The 16,486-nt window shown below is 47.2% G+C and overlaps 1 protein-coding gene across 1 annotated transcript in view; it reads right to left on the reverse strand.

Annotated features, from left to right (window-relative positions):
* Window positions 1-543: 543 nt before the first annotated feature.
* The window catches only part of LOC137571407 (serotransferrin-A-like), a 91,922-nt gene continuing 75,979 nt past the window's right edge, over window positions 544-16,486 (reverse strand). The window contains exons 15-17 of the mRNA XM_068280442.1: window positions 7,694-7,878; window positions 3,247-3,433; window positions 544-706 (exon numbers count right to left, since the gene is read on the reverse strand). Of these exons, the coding sequence (XP_068136543.1) occupies window positions 663-706; window positions 3,247-3,433; window positions 7,694-7,878 (416 nt within the window). The 3' untranslated portion in view covers window positions 544-662. The remainder of the gene's footprint in view (window positions 707-3,246; window positions 3,434-7,693; window positions 7,879-16,486) is intronic.

Below are 16,486 nucleotides of genomic sequence, written 5' to 3' on the forward strand. Positions count from 1 at the left end.
TTTGGGTTTTTAGTTCCTTTCCCGTTTCACTTATTTAAGCAGACCTGAACTCAGAACTTCCTCTCTGCTCTTAAAGGCAATCAACAACATAATAACCTTTAAAGAAAAACATGTCTTTAGTACAGCTAATACAAATCCTGCAATAATTCTTCAGTGTGTCTACTTCCTGCTTACATGGAAGCAGACATATTGTTAACATCCTGTGTTTAGCAATTAGCTGCTCTGCCGTGGCAGCCAGCTGACACAGCTGAGGGATCAAATTACAACTTGTGATTAGTCACAGATGAGGGGAAATTAGAAGGCTAAACTCTCTAAATACATACAGGGTGCATTTCTGTATGTTTCTCTTCTGTCCTGTGCAAGAGTTCAGGTCCACTTTAATCTATTCCAGACAGCAAACATGGCTGGCCACGCCTGCACAGAACCAGGCAGGCACCAGATTTTATCTTGATCAAATAATTTATGGTCTGGAGTAAACAACTTTGAGAGTCATCGTCAATTACTCATAATCATAAATAAACCAAAATTTACACAAAGGAAATATATGGTTCAGGCTATTTATTGAAAGGTGGAAGACAGCAATCTGGAGCAGACAGAACTTTTCTTTTATACATAAATGGTTAAGTAAGAGAAAACGGCGAGCACTTTGTAGACTTCCTCCCTCATTCCGGCTTGCAGGTGTGGAAAGTGCAGGCAGCCAAAAGTCCTGGAACAAGAAAAGAACGGGACACAGTCATATGAAGATAGAAAATGCAACTCTAAAGCATAAGCATTGCAATTTTCCTATTTTATTCCACGAGTTTTGGCACATTTTTTGTGCATTTTTTAATTTTTATTGTGTGATTGTGTTTGCATTTTTCCAATGATTTTTTTTAGGGAGAGAAAAAAAATACAAATAAATTGCAAGCAAATCCCCCAGCACCATGAATTCATGTCAGCATTAGCTCCCAGCTGTACCTTCTTGGGGACCTAATACCCCTGACCCTCTTTCTTGCTCATTTGCCCTTCTTTCAGGACTAATGTACAGATCTGTGTTTGTATTTTTCTACTGAAAAAATGTGTTTACTTGACTACTTGACTCTAAACACAATTCCCATCTTTTAAATTGATATACTGTATTTCTTATTTTCAAATGTAAATATGAAGGAAAATAAACCAGGACAGAAAGGACCAATGTGGTTTAAATTATAAAACATATTTGGGTTGTGGTGAGAACAGAGGCATAGCTTTGGGGGATGGGGTGTTGGGGGGGAGGCAAGACTGTCTGAACTATTGATTATTCATTCTGATAAGCATGTACACTGATCAGAATAATCAATCAATAATGCAGGTAGTCGGGTGTCACAGCAGGCAGTGTATACACAGATAGTAACACTGAAATCTGACATCTGTAATGCTGTGAGAGTGCAGCTCCATTACTTACTCTGCCAGAGCTGCGGTCTCTTCTGCCTCTATCCCCCTAGACTCTGCACACAAGGGATAGGAGGGACAGAAGTGAGTCAGGGCAGGAAGAACTGTAAACTTCCTGGCCATGTGCTGTGCACTGGAGACCCGCTTATATGATTATGTTGCCGGGATGGGGCGCCCTAGTGCCCATGGGCCCCATAGCAAGGCTATGGCTGCTCTCCCTATTTCTCCCTCTCAGAGCTGGATATTCCATAAGTCATTTTAGGCTTTGCCTACAGGCGCCTTATGTAGTAAAAGTGGCCCCAGGGCCGGATTCACCATAAGGCACCGTAGGCACGAGCCTATAGGCACCGGATGACGGAAAGGCGTCTCTCTCTCTCTCCTCCCTGAGCGCCTCCCTCCCTCTTTTCCTATGCAGAGTCCTGATGAGAGTTCAAGTAAGAGGTTACTCACCCTGCTATCAGCATTCCACTGATGCGAGCTTACTTCAGCCAAGGTACCTCTAACTACTTAATATTGAGGGTACTTCTGGCTACCTGATACTAAGGGGCACCTGTAGCCACATACGATGGGCAAGGGAAGTAAGGGAGAAGTGACAGCTGGGAAAACCGGCACACTTGCGGTGCAGTTTGCCAGGACATCTGCGCCTATAGTCTCCTGTGAGGTAAATCCGGGCCTGGATGGCCCCCCTCCTCAAATGTCATATTAGGCATCGCTGCTGTGCTCCCCTTGGTCCTGATGAGGCAGATGTCCCCGACTCCCCATGGTCGACTCCGTTTCTCCCTCCAAGGCAGTGAGATGTATGGTGGTATTGTATGGTGCATGGTGCAGGCAGGCAGTGGACAAATCAGAAAATGCAAAATTTTTCTGCCAAAGTCGGATCAGTAATTTTAGAACAATCACAAGACTGATTTTCCGTTTTTCCAATTTTAGATCAAAGTTTTCAATTTTATAAAAGACCTTCCCCAATAAAGATCTTCTTTTACATTGTAATTTATAGGCATGCTGAAGTAGATCTGAGGTTGCTTATAGTAAAAACTCTTTGTCTATTTTCTAAAATCTAATTGTCAGTAGTTACAGAAAAAAGAGCAGGTATAGCCAGGCGAAAGGAAAGTAAGTTAAATGCACTAAGTTTCCTTATTGGTCAGTGATGCCTTCTGTAGCATTACAGAAAAAAAAAACCGCGCAGGCTTTAGAAGTCTAAGGGCCTATTTCCACTTGTGCGATGGGAATCGCTGTGGAAAAAAATTTGCATGCGGATGCGAAGTTCGCATGCAGTTGTATGCGAATTTTCATGCGAATTCGCATACGATTTCGCATGGATGACTATGTATGCAAATTTAACCATGGCAGTGCCTGTGTACTTTTCCATTGTTTTTATGTGAAATCGTATGCAAATTCGCATGAAAATTCGCATACCACAACCGCATGCAAATTTCCTACATTGTATGCAATTCGTACAGTGGTAGGCGAATTCTGATGGCTCTGCTGTGCAGATTTTTCTGCACAGAAAAAAGCTCAGAAATCCTGACAAGTGGAAACAGTCCCATCCACTTGTATTGTCTATGCGAATCTGCATGCATGAAACGCATGTAGATTTGCTCTAGTGGATACGGACCCTAAGGGGAGGGACATCCTCCTCATGATAACTAATGACTACTTCCTTCCTGACACCCTTAGCAACAGTTCTGATTTGCATATATTTCTACAGGGCATAGCTCTACCATGCAATTTTTACTTTGTTCAGATTATGCTTTGCATCCTGATATGTTCAGATCCTATAATACAGCTTTACTTCAGAGTCACTTTAAATTTCCTTTAACCAAGTAGTAGAGGTACCTGTCTTTCCGCATTTATAAAGTGCAGTAAGAGCATCTGTGTATTCTTTGCCCAGGAAGTCATCCATGTTGTCCTCTGTGACTTCACTCAGACACTGTGTGGAGTCTTTGAAGATTTGATCTTTCTTTCCTTCTGAGACAAACATTTGGAACATATCTTTCATGTCTCCATTTCTTCCAAAATTTCTCTGAAAATGAAGATTGTGACATCATTAGCTTTTCTGTTCTCTACAACAGAATTGTCAGGGGAAGTGATGATAGATGTTTGATGAGGGGCTAGAAATATTGATCTTAACTCACTTTTTTCATGCTCTGAGCAGCAGGGCCGTTGCTAGCCCCAAACATCAGTGGCACGTGCCCGAGATCTATTCTGGGGTGCCCCAAATGTCCTCCAGGCAGAGTCAGCTGTGGTGCCTCAATGGCAGGCATGCTTGGAGATGTGGTGCATCAATCAGGGTTATGCTGGGTGCCTTGGTGCCTCTCTGTGGGCATACTGGGTGCTGTGGTGCCATGATGGGTGCTGTGATGCCTTTATGGGGGCATGCCGGGAGCTGTGGTTATTCTATGGGGCATGCTGGGAGTTGTGGTGCTCAATGGAAGGCCCGTGGGAGCATGCAAGAGGGTCCACTAGAAGGTTAGGGAATGCTGTCGGTGAAAGCCAGATAACCTGGTGGCAGGCCAGTCCGCCCAGCTGAAAGCCAGACCAGCCAGCACAGAAGCCAGGTAACTCTGCCAAGTTATGATTAAGTGACACTGCCTATTTATCTGATATGCCTTTATTTTATTTATTTATTTGTATTAATGGAGAGGGGGCTTCATCCAACATTTTGCTTGGCAGGCCTACATAGTGAAGTTCATGTAAATTTGGCTCCACCCATGACCACACCCACATTTTGGTGCATGGCCACACCCAGGGCCAGATTTACCATAAGGCACTGTAGGCACGTGTCTACAGGTGCCTGGTGATGGAAAGGCGGCTCACTCCCCTCCCCGAACACCTCCCTCCTTCCCTATGCAGAGTCCTGGTGAGAGTGTGAATGAGAGGTTACTCACCCTGCTCTCAGCATTCCACTGATGAGAGCTCCTTTCAGTAAGGGACACCTCTAGCTACTTAATACTGAGGTTCCTCTAGCTAAATTTTTGGAGGCACCTATAGCTACTTAATACTGAGGGTACTTCTGGCTACCTAATACTAAGGGGCACCTGTAGCTACCTATGATGGGCAAAAGAAGAAGTGACAGCCAGCACACTTGTGGTGCGGTTCGGCAGGGGTTTGAAGGTTCAGAGTGGGTGAAGTCTAAGGTGCCAGGACATCTGTGCCTATAGGCTCCTGTTAGGTAAATCCGGGCCTGGCCACACCCATTTTCCTGCTAGAGTGCCCAAAAGTGCCCTGGATCTCTTAGGATCTTGGCAACGCCCCTGCTGAGCAGTACAAAGCTATCAGGGCAGTGGTTTTATCTAGTTTTAAACAGATTTCATCTAATGGAAATGGAGTAGTGCAATCTGGTGATTAACTGTTTGCACAGTTAGGCTGCCACTGATCCATGTATACCTTACCTTACATCCAGGGGAGTAAAGGTGACCATACATCAGTCAGGCGACTTGGCGGCCGATCAACCATCCAATTCAATTATAATCTAATTGGATTAAAATTGGTGCCAAGTGCATGCCTGACCGACAAAGTGTCCAATTTCGGGCCAGAAATGGGTTGCATTGTCAATCGCGCATGCTGTAAGATGTCAGGCTGAAGTTGGTTGGTCGGGTGTGTGGCAGGAACAGCGTACAATTTCCTGATGGTCGAGGAAACCATCCGTCACCTCGCCACTGTGCTCCCCTAATGTAAATGCCCCCCGGTTCCCCCGTGTAAAGTATACATTACCTGTCTGTGGACTCTGCTTGTCCCTCCTGCTGCTCCGGGCACATTCTCCTCTCCATACACGCATGCCCCACGTTGTTTCCTGGTAAGGGTGGTGTCACACACACACGTGTCCTTACTTGGAAACCACGTGGGGTGCGCTTGTATGCAGTGGAGGAATCCCGGAAGCCAGCGTGGGACAAGCAGAGGCCGCGGACAGGTAACGTATACACTTCACACAGGGCACATTACATTAGGGTGGCACAGCGGCGAGGCGGCGCACAAGGCTGATTCCAGATCGATTTCAGCATGAAATTGATCAGGAATTGGCCTGTGGTGTATGGGCAGCTGACAGATCTCTTTCTTATCAGATTCGATAAGAGAGAGATTTGTCTCTTTGTCGAATCTTTCCATACATCGCTAGATGTATGGCTACCTTAACTACACTTAATAGGGCCCCCCTGCAAAAATGATAGCATGGGGCTTCCTTGGTCCCCGAACCCGATGAGGGTCACATGATTGGGAGCTGGCGAATGTCAGCAGAAAGTGTTCTGCTGTGAAGAAGCGTCTAGAAGCAGGTAAAAAATTACAGATGGCCCCGATACACACTACTTTGCATGGCGGGAGGAGGTGGAAGGGACATTTTTTGTGAGCAGTGACGTAGCAATAGGGAATGCAGAGGATGCATTTTGGCCCTTGGACCAGTGGGGCCCATTAGGGGCCCTCCTTCATCCATCCTATTAGCTTTTTATTGGTGTTATGATGGAAATGAGCACCTCTACATGTTCATTACTTAATGGTAATCCTTAAAAACGGCTTCCTTACTCTGATTACACCTCTCTGACGCTGCAGCTGTCCTTGATAGGTTTTGGGTCTCTATATCAATAGACCGCTTGGCGCCCCATGTAAAATTTGCACTGGGACCCAAGTTCCTTAGTTATGCCACTGTTTGTGAGCGAACAGGGAGTTTTTTGCTGATTGGCTTAACTTACCTTTGGGGGGAGGGAGGAGGAAAGGCCCCTAAAGTGAAGGCGGGATTGCAGGGGTGATTGTTACACCCATGCTTACATCCTTTCTATCTATTTTACCATGGCTGGAAGGTGCATCAAACTCCCCGGGGGGGGGCAAACCGGGTAGCGCTTCCATGAGATGCAGAGCTATGAGCTACAGTTCTGCCTCTCAGTGCATCTGTCAGCTCGGATCACCGCCTCTCCCCCGCCCTCTCAGTCTTCCTTCACTGAGAGGGGCGGGGGAGAGGCGGAGATCCGCTGCTGATAGACGGGCATGGAGGCAGAGCTGCGGCTCATAGCTCTGCCTCCAACAGCAGCAAAGTCCACGACCAAGAAAGTCATGTATTTTGCGGGGTAGAGGGAGGGGGGAGTTAGGGGAGATTTAGTGAGATTACAGCCGCGGGGATGCGGCGGTTTAGGTAGGGCAATAATGTTAAACACAATTTTGTAATAAAAAGAGGATTTTTAAGAGACTTCAGTGTCTCTAAGTATAAACCTGCTTCTTAAAGTGAACCTCCAGACTAAAAATCCACTCAGCAACACTGAAAAGGCTTGGTGTTTCTTTAACATTTTAACAGCATCAGAACTTTGTTTTTCTTACCCAAGCCTCATTTTTAGCTCTACAGAAGCTGAGCTCCGCCCCACAAAAGAAAACTGCCCGGGCATTTTTCCCCTGATGCTGTGCAAAGCATGATGGGATTTCTGATGTTGTTGTTCTTGTTGCATAGTGCGCACAGCTCGGAGGGGTGATCAGGACACAGGACAGTTGGAACTGTGTCTCATGCTCCCTGTCACCTCCTTTCAACCAAAGAGATGGCTGCCCCCATGAAATCACAAACATTTGCCTGTTCTTTTCAAGCAGGGTGGGTAAGAGGTTATGTTATTTAAATATTTAATTAACATAACTAATGTAACTTAATGACAGTATGTTTGTTTAGGCTGAAGTTCCTCTTTAAAAGGACATCCAAGGTAAAAAAAAAAATAAACTGAAGAGAAAAACAATTGTATCTATCCTCCCTCTCCTAAAATGACCTTTTTTTAGATATCACACAGTTTTATTTTACATTTAAATCTAGTTTTTAAGTGGTTACTATTTCATTGACTCATTGACACCTTAATTTAAGTATGCTGGACCTCAAATCTATAAATTGACACTTTTTATCTTTTTCCTGGTCTCAGAAGCCATTTCCTGACAGGAAAGTGTTTTATGGCTGTAATTACTTATCAGTGAGGGTAATGCTGTAGCCTGACCCAGTCCCGACCCGGACAGGATTTGTCACTTTTATACCTGATGTTTAATTCTTTCAGGCAAAGAAAGAAAAAAAGGAACACAGCCTAGTTATTTGTGTGCTTGACACTATACATACACATGTCTATCTCATTATGTCACATGTCACCTCGGTTGTTCTTTAATTATGAATCAGGTGTAGTTCTTACCTCCTGTGCTTTAAGGATTTTAGCGACAACTGGCTTTCTTTCTGGAGTGGTGGCAACAGCATGGGATGGCACTAATGCAAGGTGGCAGCTTTATGTCACATGTCACCTCGGTTGTTCTTTAATTATGAATCAGGTGTAGTTCTTACCTCCTGTGCTTTAAGGATTTTAGCGACAACTGGCTTTCTTTCTGGAGTGGTGGCAACAGCATGGGATGGCACTAATGCAAGGTGGCAGCTCTTATACTCTGAGATTGGTTTGCGAGTGCCGTCAGGACACAACAATTCAAAATCTTCCTCTTTTAAGCCTTTTGTCCATGATTGAGAGGTTTTATCTAGAGGTTAAAACACACATTTTAAAGACCTCTTATCTAAACCTTATTTATATTACACAGGTATGGCTAAAGTAAATAGCACATTTTTTTTTAATTTGAATATTTTCCTTATTAGAAAAAAAAGGGGGGGGGGGGGTGTAAATAAAAAAAAAATCAGTTAGTACTAAACAATAAATAAATAAATACATCAAAATAAAAAAAGTTGTTTGCATGTTCATTAAGCTAAACTGTGGAAGGAGAATTTTTTAAAACAATAAAAACACAATATATTACACCAAAAGGGCTCCAAGACAGAAGACATCTAGCTGCAATGTACAGTATTTCTAGGGAAAGAATCAACAGATGCTCTACTACAGAACAGATGTACCATGTAGCATGCATTCCCCCGAATAAGGTACAATACTCCACCTAGGACCTGCAATCACCACCAAAACCTGGCCTTCTATCTATTATTTACTGTAGCATTGATACCATTTCCAAAACAGGTCAATCTCAGTACTGTACTGTAGTATAAAGCTTGTTAGTTCATATTAGTCTAAAGCTGTAGAAACACTATGAGCGCTTTCTGAGCGCTTTTCTGACCATCAAAGCTTTCTGAGCATTTTTATAAAATGCTTCCATTGACTTGCATAAAAATTGCAGTAAAATTGCTGTAAAATTGAGGGTTTTTTTTTTTAAATTGCGATCGTGGAGTTTTTACAGCAATTTTAATGTAAGTCGATTGGAGCGTTTTTTTTTAATTCTCAGAAAGCTTTGATGGTCAGAAATGCACTCAGAAAGCACTCATAGTGTGTCCACAGCCTTAAGGTGGCCACACTAGATGCTATTTTTTATATATCACAAAAAATTTGTCTGATTGAAAAAGTCTGCCTAATGTATCACACACACACACGTGTTCAGTTGTTCCACAATTACAAAAAAAGAGAGTTCAAAACGGTAAAAAAAAATTGCTTGAGTCTGTAAATCAAGAAATTAACAATTTATCCTACATCATTCAATTTTCATAAAAAATGATCAGAAAAGTCAGCCACTCCCGACTCACTTACATCAATATAAAAATAGTAAATTTTATCACTCGAATAATCGTGTGTGGCCACCTTTTGATTCCAGCAGTTTCCCTGGTACTGGCGATATACAGGAAGTTCCTGTATATCGCTGTTACAGGAAGCTGCTTTCCTACACAATCTATACTAATATTACCAGGGGTCTAGTCCTATGAAAAGAGGTGAGTGGACTCACCCCAGAAACTCGTGCGCCGCGCGTAGCGCGGTGTGCCAAAAATGGGCGTGGTCAAGCATAACGTGGGCGTGGTCATGGGTGGGGCCAAATATACACGACCTTATAAGTGATGTAAAAGGTCTACCAGGGAAGTTTGAGCTCTGCCGTAGTGTATCCCCCCCAGGGCCGCCATCAGAAATTTTGGGGCCCCTCACACATCATCAGGCCTGGGCCCCTCCCTCCCTGGGCCCACCCACTGGTTGCTGTGCCCACCCACTAGCCACCCCACCCCCGTGCACGAAGTGCGCTGCGGCAAAAAAATGTTCATGGCTCCAACACTGAAGAAAGCGGCATGCACAGCAAGATGTGGCAAAAAGTGGGCGTGGCCACGACATGTTGTGGGTGGAGTCAAATACTAGCAAAATACAGGTAGTCCCCGGTTAACAAAGGAGATAGGGACTTGTAGGTCCGTTCTTATTCTTTATCCATTCTCTTTTGTCCCCCTCTTTTCTTCCTGTGCCTCTTTTGTCAGTGCTGGAACACAGTGTGCTGGTTAGTGAGCCACAGGCCCACAGCCAGCACAAGCGGCCCTTCCAGTGCTTGGCGGGCCCGGGGCCCCCAGAAGCCCTGGACCCTCACTACAGCGTCAGTTGTCCCCCCCTGATGGCTGCCCTATTCCCCCAAAAAATGTAATCTGACAGCATTTCACCAAAAAGACACGTAATCTGGTAGAAGTTCCTCCAAAATACAGATAAAATGGCAGTGGTTCCCCCAAAACAGACAATCTGGCAGCAGCAGTTCCCCCAACATACACAATCTGGAAGCAGTTCCCCAAAATACGCGAAACCTGGCAGAGGATCACCCAAAATACACGTAAAACCCCAAATACATGTAATCTGGCAGCTGTGGTCTCCCAAACATACAAAATCTGGCAGCAGTTCCCCAAAATACGCGTAATCTGGCAGCAGCCGTTCCCCTAACATACACATAATCTGTCAGCGTTTACCCAAAATACACTTAATCTGTTAACAGCGGTTCCCCAAAAATGCAGATAATCTGACAGTAGTTCCCCCAAAATAGGTACCCCCAGCATAGGTAGCCAGGTCTATAGGTGTCCCCAGTATAAGAAGCTGTCACGGATGATTGCGGGGACGCAGGCGCGTCCTGGAACCGCCCGTGAAGAAAAGCGATCGCACTCGATTCTCTGCGTCGATTGCGCTTCAAATCGATAGAATCTGGATTTATTGTGTAGGAGGTCTGCAGTCCCTTCTTAGCAGAGGAATAGCATCACCTTAACTGCAGGATGGCTCTTTTGATATGCTAATGAGCCTGGGCCCAGAGAGTCCCTGGCTTCAAGCTGTGCTGATGGCCCATCCATCAGGTATAAGGTGACAAACACCATGACAGAACCAAATTTAGAGTGAGGGAACTCAGACACTCCGACTCCTTTTCCCAGCAGGGAGCCGACATGTGGCTTGCTGCTGCCAACTTCAAAGAACCTTTGCCTGAGAATGACCTGGTATAAATCCCAGGGGTCTCTCATATTCCATAAACTGCTATATGTATCATATTTTCTGTGTTGCCAGGCTGGCAGACCCTCCAAACTAACAGAGCAGGTAGGGCCCTGCCTGGCGTTGGTTCTGAGCACATTTCAGAACCTTCTGAGGTAAAGACTGCCCGTTAGGCAGTCCAACAGTGCCCTAATGGTACCACAGGGGTCCCACCCCTCATGTTTGGTATCAGACTGCTGGGTACATCGAGGCAGATCTGAAAATATTAGTAAATCTGCCCTGACCTGTACGGTTCTGTGAGATAGAGCCCATATATGGTTAAGGCATGATTTCTGGTCTCCAGGACAAGGGCAGGACTCATCTCATGTTCTAAGGGGGTGTGTGGGCCCGCCCTCACTTCCTCCTACTGAATCAGGGGCATAAGAATGGGAGAGGAGCCAAAACTCAGGGTCCTCCACACTGAAACATCTTGCACTCATCAGATGCCAGCTTGAGGATGTGCTGGCATCCACCTGGTCTGAACTCTGAACTCTGGACTTTGAAACCAAGGACTTTATGATTCTTCCCACAATAAGGACATCTTTCCAGGAACTAAGTATTTTTTCTCCCTTCTTTTATTTTTCATACTGGCTATTACTGTTTTCATAATTGTTGATTTTCATAATTGTCTGTATATATTAATTATTTATATTGCGTGAATAAACGACTTTCTCCAAGTCATTCACTTTCCGCTACCCTGCTTATCAGCACACACAGAAATGATCCCGGGTCTCTGAAGATACGCTACTGTTTGTTTGTTGTTGGCTAGACAGAATATCGTGTGTTTAACCGTTTTATTCGCAGGATTAGTCAGTCAGTTAGTGGGCCCCACGGTCCCATAGTAACCGCGGTGGTGGCAGTTTACTCTGAACCAGTAGGTGACGTTGTAATCACCCGTGTCTCACAGGCTCCCTTCTGAGTTGTCTGCGGCTAATTCTTAACGGTTCCTGCGCATTGACTGCGACCAGAGTTCGCACGATCTGTGCGCTGGCACCGTTTAGAAGGCTAAGTGCGGTCAGCCACTGAGGGCTCTTGTGACAGTGGTGGCAGCGGTGGGATCTGTGTTGTGCTGAAAGTATCTGCGATAGCGCTAGCGCTATCGAGAAACGAACTAATTCGTTGGTGTAGCTGGAAGGCAATATATTTTTTATATATACAGAGAGACTGTGTAGCCAGTACCCCTCCCCAAAGTTTTATTTTATTTGGCATGGAAATGTCCGGGAACTACCAGAACATGTGCCTAGCAGACCTGGAAAATCTTTGCGAAGAGAGGGGCATTGGCATCCTCCGCAAGACAAAACGGGACCTGATAGCAGACTTGTCCAGATGGGATGCCCAGCAACTGCGGGAGCCGGGAGTGTCCGCTGAGGTGGATACCAGCCCATCTGACAATCAAGGGGAACCAGAGGCTGAAGATCTTAGGCGTACAGAGGTTGAGCATCCTGCGGGCCCTGTTGCAACAGTTACGCCAGAGACTGTCAGTGTGGACCCCAATCCCAGAATTTCTGAAAGTACTCGCCTGGAACCGGCCAGTACTGGACTGTCCGTTTGTACTGATCCGCTAATGCAGCAGGCAGTAATGCAGCAGGCATTACAAAAGCTGATGGACACTGACCTGGACAAGTACCTGCAGTACATGCGTGAGGAGCGCCAATCTGCGGAACGCAATGCTGCTGCTGCTGCAGAACGCCACGCAGAGAGGGAGGCCGCTGCTGCAGAACGCCACGCGGAGAGGGATGCCGCTGAGCGAGAACGGGAGCGCCAACGACAGCATGAGCTAAACATGGCAAAAGTGCAACAGGCCAGCCGGAGTTCACCGCCCAGCCTCCCTGCTGAAGGAGCTGCACCACCCGTAAGTGCAAAGTTTAAATTTGCTAATATTGAAAAAGACACAGACATTGACTTGTTTTTGCGGTCTTTTGAAAAAGCATGCCGTCAGTATCGTCTGTCCCAAGACCAGTGGGCCAGACATCTGACACCTTTGCTGCGCTACAAAGCGCTTGATGCCTTCGCAGAATTGCCTGCGGAGAAGGATAATGATTATGCTGCTATAAAAGACGCTATCATTACTAAGTACCAGCTGACGCCAGAAGCCTATCGCAAAAAGTTCAGGGCCTGGCAGAAAAAGTCTTCTGATTCGTACCGAGATGTGGTCAGCAGCTTGCTCACCACACTCCGTCAGTGGACTCTAGGCCTCACCAAAGGGTCTTATGGCGTCCTGGAGGACTTGATAGTCCTCGAGCAATTTCTGAACATTTGCCCTGCTGATGTACGACAATTTGTGTTAGAACGCAAGCCGACTTCAGCAACTGTCGCTGCAGACCTTGCTGAGACTTTTGCAACTACCCGGGTGGCTGATACCCGCAGAACTGTCCCATCCAGCTGGAGAGGAGGTCAGCCCAATACTCTGGCAGACTCTCCTGCCCCTGTGAGCCGTCCGCCACAGAGGCCACCCAGCGCAGCTGCTGCACCCAGGCCTGCAGCGCCTGGAGAGGTCACCTGTCACTACTGCCGCCAGCCCGGACACATGAAATTCGACTGTCCGGAGCGGAGACAGACACCACCAGCACCTGGATCATCTGCATCACCTGCACCTCACCCACAGCAGAGGCAACCCGCCAGCGAACCACAGCCTGGATCATCCGATTTTGTCCTGTTTGCCCGCGGAAAGGAAATCCGCGACCGAACCGACCAGCAGCAACTTGTTAGAGTGAACGGCAAAGTTGTCACCGGATTTCGAGACACCGGAGCTGACATCACGTTAGTTCACTCACATCTTGTGCCAAAGGAGAGCATCAGCTCCAGCCGATCCCTTGCCCTTACTGGAGTAGAAGGCACCCTTTTTCACATAGCCCACGCCAGAGTGAAGCTGGATTGGGGAGTGGGAGGGGTCCAAGAAAGGGTTGTTGGGGTTATGAAGGATCTCCCAGTCCCTGTGTTGCTAGGGACTGATTTGGGCAAGCTTGTGTCCTACTATGAACCTGCCACGACCGCCTTGTCGCTCACGGAAGGAGACGGACTCTCCACCCACCACCAGGTACTTTATACACTTGGGGGAGCACCAGGGGGAGGTGGGTTGAATGTGCCCAGTTCAAGGGTACCAGGTTCAATAGTGCCTGCTTCAAAGGCACCTGAGTTTGAGGTACAGACTGTCTGTTGTGATGATGCTGTAACTGTACCTGAGTCTCCTGTACAACCTGTCTGTAATGAAAAAATGTCTATACCTGTCAATGTCATTACTGCATGCAATGATGATCTGAGTAATGTCCGTCTGTGCCATTCTGACAGTGTACCGGTGCTAGCAGTACCGCGCAGCTGCACTGCTCAGAACCCGAGCTCAGGACAGGTGGAGGGGGTTCCGGCCTCCTCCCCCTCCTCTGACCGCAGGGATGAGACCTTTCAGCCGCTGGCCTCGTGTGACATGAGCCAGTTGGCTGAAACTGACAGCGCCGTATTCTCAGCCGCACTACAAAGTGACCCAAGCCTGGAGGTGCTCATGCAGCAAGCCGCTGAGCCCCTCGCAGACGGGGCCGCTTTCAAGGTGTACTGGGAAGGTGGGAGACTGTACAGTGAGTCCTCTGACCGGGCACTCGGGTGTCCGCAAGACACTCGCCGGTATTCGGAAACAGTTTTATTGGCCCCGGATGAACAGGGATGTAGCCAACTACTGCAGGGCATGTGCCGTCTGTCAGGAGCTGGGAAGGTCCAGGGATTCCCGCGGGGTTCCCTTAGGTCCACAGCCACTCAGCAGGGGAACCCTGCGTGGGCTGGCTGTTGACCTAACCAACCCACTGCCCGTTGTCCGCAGTCCCGGCAGACACCACGTCCGACTGCAGTGGCGCAAACGCCCTGTCCAGAACGGTCCATGTTGGGTCAACCCTGAGGGTAGCAGACCGCGACCGGTCCAGGGGAACCGAGCCACAGGCTCCAATAGGTTTTTTCCGCCGTACCGGCAACTCGAGGCCCGTCAGCCAGGTTAGCGGCGCCGCCACACATCTTGCGGATGAGTGGCTAAGCCACGGACAAGGGGGGGGGGCTGTCACGGACGATTGCGGGGACGCAGGCGCGTCCTGGAACCGCCCGTGAAGAAAAGCGATCGCACTCGATTCTCTGCGTCGATTGCGCTTCAAATCGATAGAATCTGGATTTATTGTGTAGGAGGTCTGCAGTCCCTTCTTAGCAGAGGAATAGCATCACCTTAACTGCAGGATGGCTCTTTTGATATGCTAATGAGCCTGGGCCCAGAGAGTCCCTGGCTTCAAGCTGTGCTGATGGCCCATCCATCAGGTATAAGGTGACAAACACCATGACAGAACCAAATTTAGAGTGAGGGAACTCAGACACTCCGACTCCTTTTCCCAGCAGGGAGCCGACATGTGGCTTGCTGCTGCCAACTTCAAAGAACCTTTGCCTGAGAATGACCTGGTATAAATCCCAGGGGTCTCTCATATTCCATAAACTGCTATATGTATCATATTTTCTGTGTTGCCAGGCTGGCAGACCCTCCAAACTAACAGAGCAGGTAGGGCCCTGCCTGGCGTTGGTTCTGAGCACATTTCAGAACCTTCTGAGGTAAAGACTGCCCGTTAGGCAGTCCAACAGTGCCCTAATGGTACCACAGGGGTCCCACCCCTCATGTTTGGTATCAGACTGCTGGGTACATCGAGGCAGATCTGAAAATATTAGTAAATCTGCCCTGACCTGTACGGTTCTGTGAGATAGAGCCCATATATGGTTAAGGCATGATTTCTGGTCTCCAGGACAAGGGCAGGACTCATCTCATGTTCTAAGGGGGTGTGTGGGCCCGCCCTCACTTCCTCCTACTGAATCAGGGGCATAAGAATGGGAGAGGAGCCAAAACTCAGGGTCCTCCACACTGAAACATCTTGCACTCATCAGATGCCAGCTTGAGGATGTGCTGGCATCCACCTGGTCTGAACTCTGAACTCTGGACTTTGAAACCAAGGACTTTATGATTCTTCCCACAATAAGGACATCTTTCCAGGAACTAAGTATTTTTTCTCCCTTCTTTTATTTTTCATACTGGCTATTACTGTTTTCATAATTGTTGATTTTCATAATTGTCTGTATATATTAATTATTTATATTGCGTGAATAAACGACTTTCTCCAAGTCATTCACTTTCCGCTACCCTGCTTATCAGCACACACAGAAATGATCCCGGGTCTCTGAAGATACGCTACTGTTTGTTTGTTGTTGGCTAGACAGAATATCGTGTGTTTAACCGTTTTATTCGCAGGATTAGTCAGTCAGTTAGTGGGCCCCACGGTCCCATAGTAACCGCGGTGGTGGCAGTTTACTCTGAACCAGTAGGTGACGTTGTAATCACCCGTGTCTCACAGGCTCCCTTCTGAGTTGTCTGCGGCTAATTCTTAACGGTTCCTGCGCATTGACTGCGACCAGAGTTCGCACGATCTGTGCGCTGGCACCGTTTAGAAGGCTAAGTGCGGTCAGCCACTGAGGGCTCTTGTGACAGAAGCCATGAGTATAGTTGTCCCCAGAATAGGTAGCCAGGTGTATAATGTCCCCAGAATAGGTTGCCAGGTGTATAGATGTCCACAGAAAAGGTGGCCAGGTGTATATATGTCCCATAGGTAGCCAGGTGTATAGATGTCCACAGAATAGGTGGCCAGGTGTATATGCTCTATAAGTAGCCAGGTGTATAGTAGTCCCCAGTATATGTAGCCAGGTGTATAGCTGTCCCCAGTATATGTAGGCAGGGGTATATGTCCCCAGTATATGTAGGCAGGAGTATATGTCCCCAGTATATGTAGGCAGGGGTATATGTCCCCAGTATATATAGCCAGGGGTATATGTCC

The sequence above is a fragment of the Hyperolius riggenbachi genome, chromosome 4 (genome assembly GCF_040937935.1).
Source record: "Hyperolius riggenbachi isolate aHypRig1 chromosome 4, aHypRig1.pri, whole genome shotgun sequence".
NCBI lineage: Eukaryota > Metazoa > Chordata > Amphibia > Anura > Hyperoliidae > Hyperolius > Hyperolius riggenbachi.